This window comes from Dryobates pubescens, chromosome 22 (genome assembly GCF_014839835.1).
Source record: "Dryobates pubescens isolate bDryPub1 chromosome 22, bDryPub1.pri, whole genome shotgun sequence".
NCBI classification, from domain to species: domain Eukaryota; kingdom Metazoa; phylum Chordata; class Aves; order Piciformes; family Picidae; genus Dryobates; species Dryobates pubescens.
The window spans coordinates 12933414-12955050 of NC_071633.1; the positions used below are offsets into that span (position 1 = coordinate 12933414).

The 21637-nt window shown below is 36.3% G+C and overlaps 1 protein-coding gene across 2 annotated transcripts in view; it reads right to left on the minus strand.

Annotated features, from left to right (window-relative positions):
• Positions 1–21637, minus strand: part of PIK3C2A (phosphatidylinositol-4-phosphate 3-kinase catalytic subunit type 2 alpha) — a 49084-nt gene that overhangs the window by 13013 nt on the left and 14434 nt on the right. Inside the window, exons 3-21 of one of the 2 annotated variants that reach the window (XM_054171526.1) lie at positions 18443–18543; positions 16644–16801; positions 13614–13734; positions 12797–12908; positions 12122–12201; positions 11960–12023; positions 9379–9522; positions 7167–7209; positions 6866–7079; positions 6661–6783; positions 5279–5446; positions 4808–4916; positions 4171–4313; positions 3416–3604; positions 2803–2896; positions 2459–2553; positions 1964–2144; positions 1304–1408; positions 195–287 (exon numbers count right to left, since the gene is read on the minus strand). In XM_054171526.1, the coding sequence (XP_054027501.1) occupies positions 195–287; positions 1304–1408; positions 1964–2144; positions 2459–2553; positions 2803–2896; positions 3416–3604; positions 4171–4313; positions 4808–4916; positions 5279–5446; positions 6661–6783; positions 6866–7079; positions 7167–7209; positions 9379–9522; positions 11960–12023; positions 12122–12201; positions 12797–12908; positions 13614–13734; positions 16644–16801; positions 18443–18543 (2337 nt within the window). Of the gene's footprint in view, positions 1–194; positions 288–1303; positions 1409–1963; positions 2145–2458; positions 2554–2802; positions 2897–3415; positions 3605–4170; positions 4314–4807; positions 4917–5278; positions 5447–6660; positions 6784–6865; positions 7080–7166; positions 7210–9378; positions 9523–11959; positions 12024–12121; positions 12202–12796; positions 12909–13613; positions 13735–16643; positions 16802–18442; positions 18550–21637 lie in introns of both variants that reach the window. The other variant, XM_054171525.1, reaches the window with a different exon arrangement.

A 21637-nucleotide genomic window follows, 5' to 3' on the forward strand; every position in this document is an offset into this window, starting at 1 on the left:
TAAAAAGAGAGGCTACATTTAAGCACTCAAATGTAGTACATACTTTGTTTTAAAATCTGTTCAGATGTTGGTTTCTAGATACAGAGAAGCAAACTCAAAAAATAAACATGCTTATTGGTCTAAAGTTAACTGATACTAATGAAATAATGAGTATCATTCAGCTTTTTTTCCTCAGACACACAGGTAAGGCCTACCTTAAACATCACATTAATTTCTTCTCCTAGAGGGTCTGCGTTTATCAGTGCAACTTTCAGTGGTACTGCGTTGGAGCTGAAGAACGAACATGCCTGCAAGTAGATCTAGTGTTAATACTCAAAAAGGACTATTCCTGCTAAACCAGAAAACAAGGCATTCTGACAACAAGCAGGTTTGACACACAATGTGCCTATTCAGATTTCCCAACACTGTAACTATGGCAAATACGAGCTTCCTTTGAATAAAGGGCCCTTTGGCTGTTATTTGCTGAATTCTTGTACAAAAGCCAACAGTGCTGCACACTGATGTTTGATACATTTTGAAAGTAAGAGTAATAAAGTAGATAAATATTTTATCAGCAGCTTTCTTTGAAACTTAGAATATATTATAAAAGACTACTTGAATGTTTCACAGTATTGTTCTCCTATCTGCTTTCAAATACATACTCATGACTTAATAGAGCAGACAAGGAAAGCAAGATGAACCATCACTCCCCACATAGGATTCTATTCACTGTTCACAGACCTTTAGATTTTCAGTCATGCATGATGATATACTCAAGAATGTGTTGAGCAGATACTGTCAAATCTTGCAGAGTTCTGGAAAACTAACTTACCTGTTTCTCTTACATTATTACTTGCTAAACCTTCACAATAAAATAAAGCTACTGTCTGCCTCTCTGAATGCAGTGCATCTCCTGGACACAAATAGTAAGAGGTATTTCACCTTCGTACTCATTGCTTGAGTTTTATAGATGTGCTCTATTTTTCATTACTACTACAAACAGAACTTTTTCATGCACGTTGAATAGTCCTCTGCTTTTACTATAACCAGGAATTGTTATCTCAAAATAGGCAGGGCCTGAAGAAACAAGTTATCAGAAATATGCATTTTAATAGAAGTAGTTTCATTGGTTTTACAAAAACATATGTATAAATTTTATCTTTGCTCAGCTACTTTCACTGCCTTGTTCCATCTGAGCTTTCAAGTAAAACCTTCCCCACATAAAGAGCTTTTGAGTGTCGCAAGTTTTTTTTGTTGTATTTATGAAAGCTTTGCCTATATAAAGCTTTACAAAAAAAGTTTTGAAACTCTGGGTGTGCAGTACCTTAATATTTAGCTCTTTTGCCACAAGACTGGGATTGAGAGGCAAACGACATTTGTTCTTCAAGAAAAATAACTGCACGCGTTCCATACCATTTTGCAAGGCAGCCTGCAAGCAAACAAAAAAATTCAGCTGACGTTTTCTTATCTGCAGCAACTGCTGAAAACTTCTGGACAAAGTTACTCTGAAGCCAGTGTTTTAACTCCTTGGTGTCAACAGAATGTTAGGAATTAAAACCGCTGGTTTAGCTATTAAAAACACATAAGCTTAGCATTAATATCACACAAGCCTGTGAGGTTTTTTGACTGAATCAGATGACAGCATCCCACTCTATCATACTGTAAATTCCTATTATTAGCATATAAAGAGATATCTCATTCTCTTGTATAATGGGATCTTCTTCAGCAGCAATAGGTTTAAATCCATTTCCAGTTTAGTGTACAGAGAAACCTTCCTATTTTCTTACCCTGTCACCTCACACTATTTTATGTGTCAGATGATAACAGATTTGACAAAACTTAATTAAGCCATCATCTTGTTAAAATGCAGAGTAACAGATTCATAGACATTCCTGCATAACAGGACTAAAAATGCATTTGAGTGGATTGTTTTAGGGTACACTCAGCCTAATTTTCCTAAAGAATATTAATAATTTATACATACCTGCCGAGCAGATCCACTTGTTTGCTTTACTTTTTCTGCTACCATTCCAAAAAGCTGCACCAGTCTGGTCTGTTTCTCAAGCTCTTCCCGCAGCCTTTTTCCACAGACTGAAAGAAAAGCTCCAAGAATGTGCTCATACCTTACACCAAACTTTGTATCATACAGTGTATCCTTAAGAAGCCTGAAATAGAGGATTCAAGTTAAATTTTCCTAAGGAAAATACAGCAAACAATGAAATGCTAAGACATGAAAATATTTTAGTGAATCAGTACTATACATATGTGAAGTTACTGACACATAAACTGAAAATGAAAGACATTTGTGCCTCCTAGAAGCACTATCTACTTTTTCATTAAAACCAAGATCTACATTTTGTGTGTTCTTCATTTGTAACATTTATGGCAATGGATTATGATATTAAGAAAGAGTATTTGTTCTGGAAATATTAACCTTAGAGTAAACGTTACACGAACAATGGAACAAAGAACATCTTACCAATATAGGTAGTGTGCTACTCGAATGCTTCCCAGTGCCCGAGCCAAAAGAAATTTGACAAGAGCACTGTCAAGGTAGGTTTCATATTTCAATGCCTAAATACAAAAGAAAAAAAAAAATCATGCCTGGATGTAATTATACACAAAGTTCTTATGACTAATGCACAAACAATCACCACATATCCACGGAGCAGGCACAGGGTGATTATTTGTTCTATTGTTTTCCATACCATGCATTAAGGTTATTAAGCATGGAGACATGCCATTGCACTTCTGCTACCACTTATCAGCAATTCCTTTGGGTTTCCAAGAGCAAATAAACTCAGTGTAGGCAGAAGGTCTTACCTGTACAAACTGAGGGAGGAAATCTGTTAACTCATCATCACTTAACGTCTCTATCCAGTTCACAGCTGTATTTCGTACTTCCTGATCAGCAAACCTAGAAAGCCACCACAAATCCACATTAAGCTTATTCTGTTCATGTGGGGAGTATGTTGCTGTTGTAGTTGTTGGGGTTTGTTTGGTTTTGGGGGGTTTCATTTGTTTTTGTTTTCTGTTGTTTTTGTTTGAGATCAGCTAGATACAAAAGAACCAATATGAAATTCTTAATAGCTCAATAATGGACCTACAAATTGAGGCCCTTCATTACCTAAGGTGCAAATGTGTGTGTTTATAACAAGCATACTCATCTCTCCAAATGTCAATCTTGACAGCTTGGCTATAGCTGTCTCTCCTGTCACTGATTAGATGTCAGAATCCTAACCACTCTTGCTATTCTTTCACTACAGGACTTGGCTGAGCCTACTTGAATAGGCTGAGCCTACTTGAATAAAGTACCTTTCTGCTACAAGAAATTCAGCAATGTTTTCCTCAAGAATTCCATTCAGAATCTTCAACTGAAGAGTAACCATTTAATGCACAACACACAAAAAGAACTTGTTTGTATTGTTTTCCTTACTTTGAATCAAGTAGTTCCAGTGCAGCTAATGGTGATAAAGGAGGCCACTGCTGAAGTAATGAATATATTTCTGGAAGACTTGCCCAGTCCCAGTGAGGAGCACTAACCAATATTTTTAGTAGACTACTTGTATGGCTATGACAATAATGTCTCTTCTCCCACAAAAATTCTTTATCTTCTTTTGATAGCCTGCAGACAAAAGCAGTTGTGTTTATAATGCATATTACACACCATCACCTGATTAACCCAAATATTGCTGGTCATTATATACATACAGATAATCTGACAGATAAAATGGAATTACACTAAAATAGCTATTTCTGCCACAAAGACAAAATGAGAAGAAAAAAAAAAAAGCCTTCAACATTATGAGAACAGTTGTTCGAAGTTATAATTTGGACAGGACAAAAATAAGTTTTAGTATAATCTGAAATAGACCTAAATATTATTGTTAGCTTGGTGCAGAAAACCTTCTAGGGCATGTGAACAACCACTGTTGAAATTGTCCTTTTTCCCTGTAACTGAAGAACTGCCAAGCAGGAACAGAGAAGACATAACCATGGAAAGCACATGTAAAGTCATTAAGTCAGCACCATTACTTCGCAAGTTTAATTCAATCTCTTATTTAGCTCTCCACATGTCTTCAAAATGTACTAGAGCCACATTCAAGACAATTCAGAATAAATAAGCATTCTATACCTTAGCCACAAATTGTCCTGTACAGAGAGACTATGGCTAGAAAAAGGTGAACATACCCAAGAGTGCTATCCTTGGAGAGAATGGCAAGGAGACGTTCTCTCACTGGTTTTTCTAATGTCTCTATGGAATGATGCACAGTAGTCTTTGCAGCTTGAGGAATTGTATATTCGATATCAAAAGCATGGGATGGGAAGTCAATCTAATGAAAAAAGAAAAAAACAGATGATGCAAGTCCTTAGTTAAGAACAGTCACTGACCATGCAAAGCCATGCTTAAAAAGCTCCCTTCTCTTCCAAGTGAAATTTGGACACTGCATTTAGAATGAGAGGTGCTTATGTTCTGTAAAGAAACTGGAATTGCTATTGTTTGGGTCTAAACTCCCATCTCGGCATACATGTTCATAGATTGCTTTTCTAAGAAGTTCTCTCCCAGTTCTGATAGTCTGTACTACCAAGGCAGCTTCCAGTTCTTTCCCCAAGATAGTGATTCAATAACTGACCTGTACACACTCAAGACAGCTTGTCACTCTTTGCCCTTAAAGCTTGTAATTACTTATACGCTTGCTTTCAAATATGACTTAGCAATATTTACACTCTCCCCAAACTATTAATTTATCTACCACCACTCATGCAAGATTTAAAGTCACAATATTCAAACAAAACACAGTCAGATAAAGTCAGTATTAAACACGACCTGCAATACTATCCTTTCCATGTTTCCTTTCTTACTGGTCATCCCCAATGCATGCTGTGGATGGGATGAGGTCCAGACGTGCAAAAGTTTTGTCCCATGAGTTAACAACCTGAGGGAAAAAAGCATGTACAGGTATAAGTGCCACAGTTTCTTTACTTCAACAAGAAATCAGTTATGAAAATACTATCTGGAAAAGACCAGAGGTCACTACAAGGAAGCAGTTCTAAAGCATTAGTATGGTATAGGAGGATAATTAAAACTGAGTATGGATTTATTCTGCAGAAATAAGTAAATAGCTAAGTATTTCAACACTGATGTTTAGAATAACAATATAGCTTATGATTCTTACCTTTCTCATGCCCTACTACCATGTTCAGTGGCAGAAAAGCAGTTTCTATAGCTATGGGAGTAGAGTAAGCTTCAAACAGACTAAATCACATTAATGATCTTACCCATACTTTGGATACTTACCGCCTAAAGTCAAAAAGAGGTAGGGAAACCTGACCCAAAATTTCTGGGCCCTTTCTCTGCTTGTTTGAGTCAGGAGAACTCCCACTACTTTGATTTAGTATTCCAAACAATGTCAGACATAAGATAGATTCCAAAGGCAGCTGTGAAATCTGGATGGGGAAGATTATTCTGGAAAACAAAAGTATTAGAAAATAAGTCAGTCTGGTAAAGTACAGCTGCTAGTAAGTCACAGGCTTACCCAGACAATCCACTGAAGCCTCTTGCTTTCAGAAAGTTAGTTAACACTGATGAACAAGAGCTGCATTTCCACTTTATCTCCTGTACCAATCATTTGAAAAACCTGATAAATTACATTTCTGTACAACAGCCACTTTGGAACAAACCTTCATGTATTACAATCGCATTCCTTACACAAAACCGCAGTGTCCCGCATAACCAGTCTTCCTACTCTGCTCACTATGAGGACATAGACAAGTCCATGGTAGCCGAATTCCCATCTCTGAGATTTAAAGTCAGGTGAAAATAGTTTCCCACCCAAATAAAAGTGGAAGAAAAACCAGTAGCTAGAATATTCTCTGAAGGCAGGTATTCCAGAACCTGAAACTCATTCCTGATCTGAAATACTTTGTCACTGAAGACTTTCAGGGTATTCCTAAGGGTCTATCTCTGATCTTTAACAAGTCAGGAAAACAGATGTAGCGCAATGTGGATCTGACCTCATGCTCCAGTTATGACAGGCTACCTGATAACTATTAGGTGGAAAAGAGTAAGCTGTGCATAAATATCAGAAAATATTTTCCCCTGTTGGTTATCAGATAACACTCACCATCCCCCCCTCTTACTTCTCTATATGCCCCTCCTTCTTCCTTTCTACACTCTTCCCCTGCCCCACAAAGAGAATGTGTAGTAGCTCAAAACAGACATTCTCATAGGGTATAGATAGATACTCAAGCACTGATGCATCTGCTGTTTTTATAGAATTATATGTTTAAATTCAGACACAAAGATGTTAGGATGTAATAATGCTTATAAGCAAGCTTCATTCATCCTTCTTTAAGCAACACAAGCTGTTCCCTTTACAAGGAATGCTGTGACCTTCCTGACTCCTTACAGTCATACACCACAAACACACGAGCACAGAACTCTTGTCCAGCACTTCCATTCCCACTTTTAAAACATGTAGTAAAATGCCATTTTGAAAAATATTTATGATTTTGGTCAGCAAGTCTCACACACTGTTGAGTATGTGTTGCAAAGACTTGCAACACTTCAAATGCAATTGGAAACAAGAGTTGCTTGAATGACTGTATTCATCAGCTAGCTAAATAGGTACTAGCTAAACGAAAATATTTATGGAATTTCAACATGCTGAAGTCACTTACAGTTCATCCCATTTTATCAAGTAGAAGAAGCTCTTGTATGTGCCAACCTTCTTGGACTGAACAGGTTTAAACAGATCTTTTCCATTATGGGTCAGAGAACAAATCAGGTAGTATTTTTCGTAACTGCACAAGGAAAAGAAAGGAAATTAAACAAACAAGAACAATCTGTAAAAGGATGAACGTTAATACCTAGTAAGTTACTCACTTTGATACCCAGCCAGGTGAAATGCCATGTGCAGCAAATATTGTGAACTGGAGATGTTCTGTGGCAGTCCATGCTTCCTTGGTACTCTTACTGTCTTCTGGAGAAATGGCTGCAGAGCTGCTACATACATTCGTGTGGAGTCGCAGAAGGGCCTCAACTGCTTTTGTTAACTGGTCTATGTTCACTTTCAGAGGGCTTTCAGGCTGAAGTGAACCTACATTATAATTTATCTTTAATGCACACCTTCCTAAAACAGCGACCTGAAAGCAGTTTTTGAATAAACTACAAGAACATTACTCACCAGATGAGCTCTTGCTGGTGTCATCACCGGATTTTAAGGATACCTGCACAGTAAAGTTAGAGCAAATTTCAGCACCAAGAAATCTATGTGAAGTTTCCATTGCTCTGAAGTACCTTGTGCTTAAAAATTGGTGAAATGGCCCCATATTTGGGTTTATGTAACACATCATTTTACTCAAAGTTCTTCAGGAGTTAACTGCATTACAATTTCTGTATCATGCACCAGCTATTCACAAAGTTCAACAGATCAGGTTTTGTCAAGTCTTATCTATTCTAACAAACTTTTAAGAGTTCATAAAGACACAGTATGTTGGAATATTGCTCAGGATACTCTAACTTCTGTAAGATAAAAGGTGGTCAGGGCTGTTATGGATGAAACCAGAAGCTGTTAGCAATGCCACCCAGTAATTTCAGTCTGAACAGCTCTTTTGTTTCTGACATTTGTTAAGGTATCTATTGTAGACAGAACTACGATAAATTTACTGAATAACCCAATGTTAAACATCTGAGAACTGAACACTAAGTACTGTCACTTTGTACTAGATGCTGTGTTTGCTTCCTGGCCTGCTAAACTGAAAGTCTAAACATGACACAGCATTACAGCAATGTCTAGCCTCAGCAAGGACACTGTTGAAGCCCAAATATGATAAACAAACCATTTACTCCCTTCTAATCGGGAGGAATTTAATGCAAAATTCAACTTCTGAGAAAACTGAAACTTTTAATTGAAAACTAGGTTTGTGATTTAAGAAACACAATGCAGTTAGTTCTTAATACTTTAGAGAAAGTAGTTTGCCACAAGTGCTGCAGAAGAATGAAAGCTCTCCTTAAACTTTCAGTGTATTCCTTCTTCAGCATCTCTATCAACATTAAGTTTTAACTACAAAAATATCTTCACATGCTCATTAAAAATAATTCAGAAGCATGGGGAGAGGGGGCAAAATAAAGATCACATCATTTCAGAAAAACTGCTGTAGGTTTCCACCACACTTCTCAAGCAGTCCAAGTACTTTTGGACAACAGGATACCAAACTTGCACTATGCCTGTCATTTTCTACTTGACAGACTGCTGTGTTCTTTTACTGTTTTGGCCTCAAAACAACTACTTTAGAAAAACTTTGAAAAAAATAAAAATCAAGCATTATGTTATATAAGGTTTAGACACAACTGGCTCCAGCCTACAGCAATTTCATTTCTGAAAGTGATCCTGTATGCCTTCATACACATTACTGTTTAAGCTTATACCATCATGGGACTTGGAGGTTTCCCACTACAGAATTCTACTAGCATAGCATAAGGTGGTTTTTAAGTTATTTTCACACTGTAATCTATTTCTATAGCTTTCTCTTATCAAAAAGCAAACACTGAGGAAATTTCTGATATGCTGTATTTCACTAAGTTTTCTCAACGTGTCTTCCCTGCACTTCCCTGACATAACCTTAGTTCTTGTGACAGACAGTTATAATGATTTGGTCTGACTTCCATTGGGCAAGACTTCTGCTCAGTATTACAAATACATCGCTGAACTGATAAAGCCAAAAGTGAATAGAACAGTGCATGAATCACTACCCTAATAAAGCACAGGACAACAGAAATAGCATTACAAAGATTACTTAGCTTTTTCACTTACACACTTCTCCATCTGATGGCATTTTTTGACAATGTGACTTGAGACAAACTCTGCTCAAGTCAACTGCTCATTTTAAGGCAGTTTTATCATCAAAATCCATGCTGAGAGATTTTCTTTTCGTCCATATACTCAGCAATGCAGAAGCATGAACTGTTAAGAGTTTAAAGATGTGATTGCCATTTGCATAACTCCTGCACAGAAATACATGATGTGAATTCCTCCTTTAAGCATAACTGCACTGATTTTAGAGGGCACGAGCTAGCTGTCAGTTTCCCTCAGTTAGATTTAATAACATCTGCTGTGACACAAAGCTGTAGTCACAGAACCAGAAAATAGTATTTTGAAACTAGGTTTAGAAAAGGTCACTATTCAGAACAGTAAAGGATTCCAAGAGCAAGTGATTAATGCATTAACAGCAAAAAGATGTTAAAATAAATGGAAAATACTGGGTAAAATAAAACCCCCACAGACATAACCCTGACTGAACTGATGCTGGTATTTGCAACCACCAAAGATGAGGCAATAGGACTTATCAATGTTCAAAAGCACACCTCTGAATGCAATTTAAAGTGTGAAAATTTACCTCAGAATTTTTAGTCCTTGGAAGATTAACAGCCCTCCTGAGCTTCTTTACTGCTTCCGTTATAGCAGGAGTCTCTACACAATCCAACGTAGAACAGATTTTCCTGACAGTCTTAATTATGTGATCCACTGCTTTATGCTGATTCTAATAAGGAATGTATGAGAGAACAGACTGATCTCATCACAATTGTGAAAGCCAGTATTACTTTAATTTGTATTATGTCTTTTGGAATTAATTGCCATAAAAGTTTCATTATGAGATTAATATCTCAGTTACATTAAACAGTGCTGTTAACAACTTCATTAAACAAAACCTCCAGTATTGAGAAGTTCCTTATAGTTCAATTCCCAGTGTCAAAAATGTAATAGCACATATTCTAGAATGAGATCCCAGGAAACATCAGAAGGTTTCCAACCATTTTTCTATTAAACTGTTGGCAGACAAGTATTTTCTAATGAGATATTAAGCTCAAATTCCCTCATGGCATAAAAAAACCCAGAAACAGTTTAAAAAAGGGTATTCGGTTAGCATGAGAAAGGACTGCTAAAAGAAGCAGTGTTTGAATTTCAGCCCTCTTAACACAAACATAGGTTCAAATTACCCTTAGACTACACTATGGCTTACATAATGGAACTTGATCTTTTCTTACTTCACTTTAGTATAGTTTTGTTTGTTGCAACTTTTTGTTTTACATATTCTTTAATTTAAATGGTTCTTCCAGATGAAGCAATTGCAAACTGTCAACTACCACCTTTACAAGAATCTTTCTTTCTGAAAGGATTAGATCAGCTTCTTATCAGGGAATGAAATGCTAGTAGGCTGCTTAAGACAAAGTCAAGATGTTCCTAGTATTCCCTTCCTTCTTCACTCCCAAAGGAAGAAAAGCCACTTAAATCTAAATTATCACAGGACTCTTGGGCTTTCTTTTTAACGTAAATTAAGTTGTAATCCAATTTTAAAGAATACATTTCTATTTTTATAGAACACAAAATTATGTATTTGCTTCAAAAGTACTCTTTACTTTGTAAAGGTTTAACATACAGGTTTCTTTCACAATCACTTATGAGCAGTTACAACTACATAAAAGGGATTAGTGTAATACCTTCTTGGTAAGACGTGCACTGATTCCCAACCCCCACCCTCCCCGTCCCACCAGACATTCTCATGAGCTTCCTACAAACAGACAGCAAAGAAGCCATCTGAATTAAACAAAATAATCTTTTTGAGTTGGGAGTTACCTGGCAACAATTAACTTTGTCTTGGTAAGAAAACAACCAGAAGCCAGAAGACATTGTAAATATTTAAGCCACACTTTCAAAGCTAATGCTTTGAAGATAAGAGCTGTTTTGACACATGAAAAGCAAAATTTCCGCTGCCATTTTCCTCACAGGCTCTCAATCTTAATAAAAAGACAATAGATAACTTCTGAACAACAACATGAAATCAAAGGCTATGAAGCCTGTTTCAATTTGATTAGCAAGCTTCAGCTACTGTACATGTACAAGGAATAAAAAAATTTCAAATGCAACAAAGGCTAATATTTGGACCTAATCAATACCAACTACATCCTACATCTCCCATCCTTAATAAGGCTTTAAAAAGAATAGAACATAAGTCTGAATTGAGATGTTTTACACTCCTCACCTCAGCCTGTGAAATCAGTTAAACAAGCAAGCTGAAGCAGCTGCAAGAGCAAAGCAACAACCACCACCATATCAAGAAGTAGTAAGATCTCAGTCTTTTACAAAAATACATGTTAAAAACTACCCTTGAGAACAAGGCGAATCATCAGCAAGGGAATTAAATAACATTAAGGGAATATGTAAATAGTGGACATCAGCTTGTTCAGGCCTGCATTTCCAGAGAGGCAAAGTAGAAAAGTATTGTCATTAAGTTATTAATTTCAAGACTCGTTTAGAAACTGTTTAAGAAATACAGTTACCTGTTTAAGAGTTTAGGTCTCCAAGTTACATTTCTGTCAGGAACTAAACTAAGCTTCTCCTTTTGGAAATCAGTAAAGCAAGATACCTTCAGCTAGGTTTTGCATTTAGGAAATCACTCTAAACCACTCTGCATGCAAGTGGTTTTTAGCTACCTAACATACACTGAAGCAACCAATTATTTTGACACCATATTCAAAATTAATCTGATAGTGCAGAATAAGACATTTTTACACTTTGGAACATACAAGTAGGTTTTACACAAACACACTTCAGCTGTAGCTCTCATTTGGGTAAATTTGTATCTGTTACCAATACGTCATTCATGGCTGACAATAACTGACATAGTCAGGATTCAGACCTTTTCCCTATTCCCCTCAATTAATTTCTGAGTGTTTTTGAGGAAAAGGTTATCCTGCACCCCAGGACTTAGAAGATATATTTCTAATTGTGATGGTTAGGTAAAAATCAGTTCACAAGACAAGCTAGGAAGAAAAAGAAGGGCAATCTAAAAATTCCACATTTGGCAGCTTGTTCTGATCTCAGTTTCCCCAAGAATACCTGCAGGTCTCTCTACCAACTGTCTCATCAATACATTTTCCTCATGGTACTTTTGTTTCAGCAATTATTTATGAACTTACCTCATTTTTAAGAGCTATATTAACTTGCTTGTGATATACATCAAGCAGCTCTTCAATAGAGGATCTGCAAGAAATGGTAGTTATTGAAGATGAATGCAAAAGCATAACAGTCTCGGTCTGAAATCTAGCTGCAGCTTAATTACTAAAATAACATAACACTACCTTATAATAGGTTCTCTGCAAGGCTTTTCTACTTTGTAAAGGTGTTTGGTTAGATGTATGGGTGTTCTGTCATCATCTTCCTGCAACAAAATGTTAGATATTAAGTCCAAATCTCACCTTTCTGTAATTTGTAACACTGTTTTAGAAATTTCTTTACTAATATCCATGGAGTTGAAAGGCAAAAACATAAGGTGATCTTTTCAAAGGGAAAGAGAAATAAAGTAACAAATAGCCTATGAAGTGCCTGCACACCACTACAGGGAGAAGGGTGAAGAAACAGCAGTCGAGTGCCTAACCATACAGATACCAAATATTCCTGTCTTCCACTTGGATGGTCTGATACAGAGCTAATTAAACCTCAAATCTGTTTTCAACTTTTATTTAAGTCTAAAATTTGGTTCCCTCTCTTTTAGGCCTCAAGTTCAGTGCAAATGCTTGCATACTTTTTCCAGCTATAGTATTTGGTCTAATAGGAGAGATTGTTGATATTTAGAATATTTGCCTTGTGAAAATTCAGTATGTATTTTACTTCCTCTTAGCGTAACAGGATACAATTCCCAACATCAAGCAGACATAGGAATTTGTTAACAACAAAAAGGTTACAGTGCAGATCCATTAACACTCAAGCAGATTCTCAATCTCTCAAAGACTTGCTGCAGTTCAGGAGGTACTTACTGTTCGGGCCAGATCTCTGCATATTACGCCATGGGTCAGGAGCTGCAGTTTGATTTCTGTATCCCACTTCCGACAGTTCTGAATGTATTCATGACTTCCTACACAGTGCTTACTGTTAAAACAAAAGAGAGCTGTAGTTACACCAACCACACACAGCTTTTCAGAGAACTCACATGGAATCCTGTTGGCTCAAAATAAGGAAATGGTGAATCAGCCTTCACATCATACATGTAGATCTCATCTTTACTTTTGCAGAAATGTCAGCATACTATGACAGATACTTATACTTTTCCTAAAGCTCTTTACTTGGTTTCATGTTAGCCACAGTAGTTTTCTAACCCAGAAAACTAATGGGTATTTGTAAACCATTAGTAGTCTGGAAAACAAGTAAACGCACACACAAAAAAAGAAAACCATAAAAAACAAACGAACCAAAGAACCCCCCACCAACCAAGAAAGCCACAGGTTATTTCAGATGATTAGAAATTAACAGTAATTTTCCTGGTTGGTGGGATTTGAAGAGCAGCTGAAAACTACAACATCCATCTACAGAAATGCTCTAGAAGTACGCATCTGAAAAACCTGTTTGTGTCCAACACAACAGATGACAGACTTGAACAGGTTTCTAGGAAGGTGTTGAGAACCTACTCTGCTGTATGCTAGAGCAACTCTAAAGATTTCTGATCTTGTGCAAAGCATGACTCTCACATTTTTAAGACTTCTGCTTTAACACATTAAAATCTTAAAGATATACTTTCCAGCAACTGCGCCATGAAAAAGCATGAAGTTAAATATTAATGAAAAAGAGTTTGCTTACTTCTGTAAAACTTCTTCTTGGCCACAGACTTTCAGGATATAGCTGCCAATGTCCACTTCACTCAAGTCATCATGCACCCAGCAAAGTGCCTGCATTATTATAAGCTCAACAGGGGAACTCACTGTTTAAAGAAATTACATCTAGAAGTTAAATATATATCTATAGCAAATGATAGTAACCATTGTTCACTCACAAAATGGAGTTAACAAATTTCTTTTTATGCTTGTAGGGAAAGCCCTTCTACTTCTATATAATCTCCTAAACTTCATAGTTTGAGACCTTCACTTTTTTCTCAAAAAGGCAGGCATCTTCTAAAATCTGCCTGTCGTTGAACAAATTAATAAATCCTATTTAAAGTCGAGTACAGTGTGATTATTTGATCAAAAGCACAAAACCAGTCTGCAATCTCTTTTACAGGAGTTGTTATATGATAGGTCTTTTTTTTTTATTATTATTATAAATTTGCCTTACTTAGCCAGGACTTCATATAGGTACACAATCCCAGAGGTGCTCAAAATTTAAAAACCATTAGCTGATGAGCTGGAAATGGAACTTCTCTATTTGCTCTGCTTGAGGAAGTTAGTATCGGCTGTAGTAGAGGCAAATCCTGCTGAAAGTCTTTTTTTCTTTTTCCTTTCCATTTGCCTAGGGTAGTTTCCACATTGTGTAGATCACATCTCAGCAAGCACAACCAAGCTTTTGGCAACAAGTGACTCCTAACTGCCAATACTTTCACATCAGGCTCCAAATGCCTTTTTAAAAAGCATTTCTCTTCTATCCAGCAACTACTGAGCAAAAGAAAAAATCCCAAACCCAAAATCCATTCGCTCGCAGCCACATAGATATGCTTTAACACCACAAACTGTTTTAAGTACAAAATGCTCTCTACTCTTTTTGCCTAGCTTCTCATCTTTAATTCATCTGCAAATAATGTCACTAAGTACCTCAAAAGTCTGTGGGGAGGGATAAAAATCACTGTATAATACCATTTTAATTTTTCACCAGGATGTCTAGAATTTTTGTTTTACCCTTCAGAGATCTTCCTAATTTTTCTGAATCACCTTTTTGTAAAAAAGAAATTATATTGCTATGCTTTATACAGAGAGGTAATACCACAACCATATCTTCCACAACACAGCTTCATGTCATTAACACATGACTAATTTTTACAAGCACAGAGGTATTTGATAGCATGTGAAGAATGAGTATGTGGAATTCAAGAACAAGGAATGCTAGGAAGCATGAATTCAGAAACACTAATTAACTAATTATTAAGACTATTTAACTTGTTTTAATCCAGAGTGAAACTGCTGTACTACCTTCAGCAGACAATATGGTGGTTGATGGGGAAAAGAGATACAATAACAGTTTATGGGCAACAGTCACAGGCTGCACTGGTAAAGGACTAACAGGACTGCAGAGTCCATCTTGCTGCTACACAATGATTGTTCAGTTTGTACTTCAATTAATGCAAAAATGAGTAAGAATACTAAGGAAATATATAGAACGCTCTATATATAAGGTATAAAATAAATCTGTCTTCCTTCTGGGTCCTTTCTACATACTGAGTTGTCAGAACACTGACAGACTGCAGATCCTTCTAAGCAGGACAGAAAGCCATACTAAAGTAATTCTAGTATTAGGATGCTAAGGTATGCAATTAAATGACCAAGAACTGAAGGAATTAAATGAAGAATTGAAAATAATTAAAGAAAAGAACTTTCAATACACCTATTACTAGTCACATATGAGCTGCAGACACTGATCTTTCACTAGCTACAGAAGATAAATAGTTTAACTGTGATTAGTTCGAGTATCAGAAAAGGAAGATAGCAGAAAGTGCAAAGCACAAGAGATGTATGGCTAGAATGTGAAACTAAAATTCTAGAAGTAAAGGGCTGAAGATGTAATATTCTAGTTACCCTACCAAAGCCTTTCGTAGGAAAGGATTAAGCCTGTAGTATTAGGAAAGTGTAATCTGAAGGATGAAGAGCAGAAAAACCCTCCCTAGACTATGCTTGCAGTCCACCTTATTTCTTAACAAAAGACCATTAAAACGCAGCAGGGTAACTGTAAGGCCCAGCAAATGAACACAGAATGAAGCCACTGAGAGCTAAGTTAAGTGTGTAAAAGAGTAACTCTGAACCTTTTGAGAACAACCAACTCTAAAGCACTAGAGACCCAAATGATAAAAACCCCAGCATGGCACAGGTGATACTATTACCAGGTGACACTCTTTGGGAATGGGAACAGGCACTAGAGGAGTACAGAGACTAAGCAGTACATTGTTCCAGCAGTATTTTATCATCAGTTATTTTATCACCAAGAACTGTCAAACATTGAGAGCACTCAAGAGTTATAACCTCTAATACAAACACACTGTGCAGTCTTAACTGCAGAGAGAAAATTAATTTATGCACAAGAATAAGGCAAGCCTAAAAGTTCCAATCCTAACTTAATACTCTTAGATATTCACAAAACTGGGCCAGCTATCTCAGGCACACTGCAACTGTATTACTTGAGTCATTTCAGTATATGATTATGAAAAGAAACAAATAATAAATAATTTCAATGTCCATTCTTATTTCCTAACAGCAATTTGTCTGAATTTTCAGTTAGCTTGCAAGAGTTTATTTAAACATACACTACAGGGTTGAAATTAAAAATTAAAGGTTAATCATCTCAGTTCTGGTGTTGTCATCCCCTCAATTATGATAAAGTAGGTCAAACTCTTGAAAGACTGATTTAACCTTCCCAGCTGTGGATAGAACAGTGCTTCTGGTTTGCTGGGCTTTACTTTTTAAATCCAAAGTTTATCTTTGACAGGTTCTAAACATTTCCTGATAAAGGCACTTACCCAGAATTAGGTTCTTTCTTTATTTACCTTCTCCACATTCACTACAAGCAATCCACATACCTGAGACCCAGAGACTACAAAAAATAAAAGCCAATGCCTAGGCTGAGTGTACAATCTTAACCCACCATTCTAAATCTTACAGGCAAAGTCCAATTTAAAAAGCAGAAACATACCATCACATGTAAAAGTTACTGGTTGCTGGAATTCTTCAATTTCTATAGAAACCTTGATACTGGCACTCTCCCCACTTATATTTCTTTGCAGCATGACTGGACTCAGCACAAAGCCTGGATTTGTTTGCTGATTAGTATAAGGAAACTTGGTCCTCAATCTGAAATCAGAGAAGGTTTATGAAACATTGCAATGGGTAAGTCTAAGGCTAAAGCAAAATAACATGGTAATAATCACAAGCCAGAACAGCAAAGACTACCTTTTACTCTTCACCTAAATTGTATGTACCAAACACCACTTAATTTTTCTACTCTCAACAGAACACTGCCCACAATAACTATACAAGTAGTAGTTAGGGGAAAAAAAACACACCTTATAATTAGGCAAGTTTTCCATACATCTTAAAATATTTAAGGTCAACACTTACAGGACATATCCAGCTTCCGTAAAAATTAAGCTCTAAACCAGGTTTTAAAAATCTGATCTATAGCATTTGCTTAAAATGAGGGATTTTTTTAAAAGACTACTTTCTTTTATGTACAAAAGACCACAAAATTGTTTGCAATTCCATTCTTGGAAGCATAACCTGAACTTAAGACAGTATGCAGAAGGTAGTTATTCCAAGTTGTGGACATTGAGAGAGAGGCTTAAATTAAGGGAAAAGCTTTTAGGACACAAACAGTATAAAACGTTCACTTAATAAAAATAACTAGACAGTACTTTGATAGCTGCTTTTTGTTTTCTGCTATTTAACACAGATAAAATAATTTAACCTTCTGCCATCATTAAACTAGTGTTACAGATTCTGAACCAAACTCATCTATAATGGTCATCTGCTTCATTAGCCACATTCCTGACAATAGCATGAAGGGTGGGGAGGAGGTTGTCTATTCTCAAGTCCATCAGCATTTTAAGCACTGGGTCTTGAAAGAAAGGGTAACAATTAGATCTAACTAGATGCAACAAGCCTATTATGAAAGCTTTGTTTTAATATTGTTCATCAGTAAGTTTCACAGGTCTGTATGACTTCTCATTGGTTTTATGAAGTTTGTTTGTTTTCATACAAAGCAGCTGTTATACTTCAGATTCAAAGATTTCTGCTTCCCCTGTTATTTACTGGGTTTTGATCTTGAGAGGGGGGAAAAAGGCAAGACTCCAAGTTTGCCTTCTCTACGAATAAGCAAAAAAAAAGAAAGACAAAATAAATCTTTTATTTAATTGCGTTAGTAAGCAAAAACATAGAAGGAGCATTTGGGGTTATCAAGTGTCACCATCTTTATGACCTTTAAGAAACTCACCACCTGATCAAAGCAGGAACACGTTTCAAGGTTTTATTTGTGATGGAATTTCAGTTGCAGAAGTAGTAAGAGAATTTAAGGGCTAGAAAAGCATTAAGTGACAGGATTTAGTGAGGTGCATGAACTAAGAAAAAAAAAAAGCCTTCAAATTCTTTCAAAAAGAAATTGTACTAAAAAAAAAGACAGAAGGACATTCAGGTACATCGAAAAAATAGTTTTGAGAAGAAAGTATTAGAAAAATCAAGGGCAAAAAGTGAAAGTCACAGGACCAAAAGAATAAAGAGGAGATATGATCATCTAAAAACCTTAGTACTGAACACCTGAACAATTCTGTTGCACTTTTGATAAAAATGAAAAACTGGGATAACAAAAGGGAAAAGGACACATATTGGTATCTGCCAAATGAAGCAAAAAAATCTAGGATTGGCTCTGTCAACCTAACTGGAAATCAGTTACTTTGTTTTTTCCTTCTGAAAGCTAATTTGTGTTCAATAATTTCTTACTTCGTAACTGCTTGAGAAAAAGCTGACAGTTCTTGATTCTGCCCTTCAATTTCTTGGAGAAGCACGTTTTCTGTCAGCATGCCAGTGGTCCCATTGTCTTTCTGCAACTCAAAGATAATACAGGATTTAAATAGCTGCAAACATATTCCTACAGCCAGCAAAGACATGTATAGAGGATAGATTTTCAGAAGTCTGAGATTTACTATTAGTTTTAGCTAATCTACTTTTATGAGAAAAATGTCTGACATTACCAAAATGAAAAGTAAAGATTCACTGGAACAGTGACTCCTTTACAGAAAGTAATTTATTTGACAGCATCATTATCAGTTAATCGCAAATTGCAAGCATAACAAGTTCCCGAGTCCTCAGCAGTAACCTACTACATTAGAATCTGGCTAGATTTTGCTGAATCATAGAAGAAAGACAAAGAAATGTTTCTTCCTCTATTTCTGCAATTCAACCTTAGCATAGTCCCAGAACAAACCATTACACATCAGTACTGCCTGTGATTACCTCTTCCTACAAAGCAGGAAAAGATAAACAGTACACTGAAAGGAAGCAGCATTCAGAACACTAAACTCAGAACTAATCTCATAGTATCAAATTACTGCCGGTTTAATCCCTTATGCCATAGGCACTCACCAGCTCCCAAAAACGTAAACCACAATCTCTCAAGTTTCTAACCTAAAAGACAATTGCTAAGAGAGCAACAGTATCTAATAAACTTTCAAAAACTCCCCATAAACAAAAAACTGCAGCAGTTTTTAATCTAGATCTGTTTCTGATCCAAATGCTAATGTAAGCAAAGAACAGAGAGCAGCTAGAACAACCAGTGATGCTGAGGTGGAATTCAATCATCTGTAGTCTAACAGCTGCCATCAACCTGAAGCACCCATGAAACTCCAGCCAGATACTCCCTGGAATAAACTGATCTTGAAGAGTTTGCTCATGCCCAACCCAGGATCACTGCACACAGAAGATAAAGACTTCTGACCAGTTACATTTTACAACCAGAGCTTTTACAATGCTCACAGAAACCTTTAATCCACCCAGGAGTCCACACAAAATCAGTGTACACTGTATTTTTGTTTCTGAAAATCATCACAATTTATTTGCATTTCTCAACTGCTTAACTAGAATGTGGGTTATTTATTACTAGCTGAAAAAATTAGCTGAGCATTTAGTATCATTAAAGCATATCAGACAAGATAGCAAATTAGACCATCTCAGAAAAGGAGTCAAATCGGTAACACAGACTGAGGACTTGTCAGGTATTTATCTTTTAGTACTTTTTGCTCAAATTAAGTTGTTTAAGCAGTTCAGCATAAACTTAGAAGAGATAATATACACCACTCGAATTGCATTCGACCTCAACCTAGTTATTTCAGCTAAAATACTGGTTTCATGAACACTGATGAGTTCAAAAGGATAAATTCCATATAATTAGGGATTAGCCATACCACGGGAAGCAATTACAGCAGGAAGCTGTAAAGCCACAAAACCTGGAATGAAATTCAAGAGCACAAGTAACACCTTAAAGTTAAAAGGATTCTTCTATTCCAGCATCTCAGACAAGTTCTATCGCATGAAAATACTGGGCAGCTGCACAAGACCTGCTGACAGACCGGTACTAGATACAATTGCACATGCGTTCTTTACACAATTACACAACAACAAAAAGAAATCATGCAAGGAAACAGGAAGTCAACAGACCAAGTGAAAGGTAAACACCCTTTGATAAACATTCAACTAACTGCTGGTCAGGACTCAACACAAAACTCAACCATTTCAAATCAAAAAGTTGGCTATACAATTAATTTTTTTCTATGTAGGAGTTCTTTTTTAAGAGGTTAAGTAAGACTACAAATAAGTACTCAAAGCACTTTGCAACTCTAACCACAGTGTAAAAGCAGTGCACAAGGGGATTACTTAAAGTCACACCAAGGATGCAATGTTGCCACTTTATGCCACTATGTGACCCTTCTGAATTAAGTATAGCAAATTTTGTAGGTTATTCGGCTGTTAAATTCAAATCAATTTAGGGAAGTGCAAGGCTTCTGTATGCACACAAGCTTGGCCAGGGTAGGCAATAAATTCTAATGTAATGAGCAAAGAGGAAAAAAATATTATTTTATTACCCATACCTGACCTGAGGGTCACAGCTGACTAAAGGAGAGAAACCCAAAGCACCGCTGGAAATTACCTCCTGGTGGACAAACAAGAACATTAAATACCTCCTAGCTGCTTTTTAGTTAATTTCAACACTAAATTTTGATTGCTTTGGGGAAGATAATTTCAGGGGGACAAATTTTGATATACTAGAAATCTGGACTCAGACAATTAGGGTTTGGAGCAATAAATAGGATTTGAATTGGATTTAACTTCCAGACAAGTAAATCCAAGAGGTGCAAAAGCTATCAGTCAAACAGGAAACAACTTGTAAGAAAAGACTACAGTCCAAGCTAGATAAGTAGTTCATTATCTACACAGCCTGCAAAAATAGAAGTCATCTGCAAATATAATCACTCTTAACAGAAAAAAATAAACCCAAACCACAGTAAATTTCCAAACGTGAGGTTATGACTTAAATCCCATGAGTACATAAAGCCTCAAGACTCTTCAGCTCGGTGCAGAGGAAAAGTAGAAAAGACAATACCTAAAACAGGACAAAATGATGATTTTCCCTCTGCTTTCAGAAAGCAAAGTGACAAATACTGAAGTATTTAAAGGGAAATATTGAGTATATATTCATGAATATAGACATAGTCACGAAATATGAAACAAAACTCAAAGCAATCTATTTATTCAATGAGTTAAACAGAATCAAAATGCATGACTAGAAAGTTTTACAAATCATTTTGTTTAAAGGGGCAGTGAGACAATGAGCAGTTTGGGGGTGGGGGCGGGGAAAGAATCCAGGCCAGTTAGGATGCAAGACCTCAGAATATACTTTGAAAGAAACATATACCTTGAGGTAAATGGGAAAGAATGCATGAGAACTGCCAAAAATAGTGGTAAAATAACTCAGCTTGCTGTATCAGATGGAAAATTATTTAAACTAGCACAGGATGGGCAAAAGATAAAGCAAAGGACACAGGTTATGTTGAAAGGATATTCTCTGAGAGATCTGTCTATAAACCTATTTATTATCATCTTCAATAACTCAGCACAATCAACAGAAACAAGTCTTGTGAT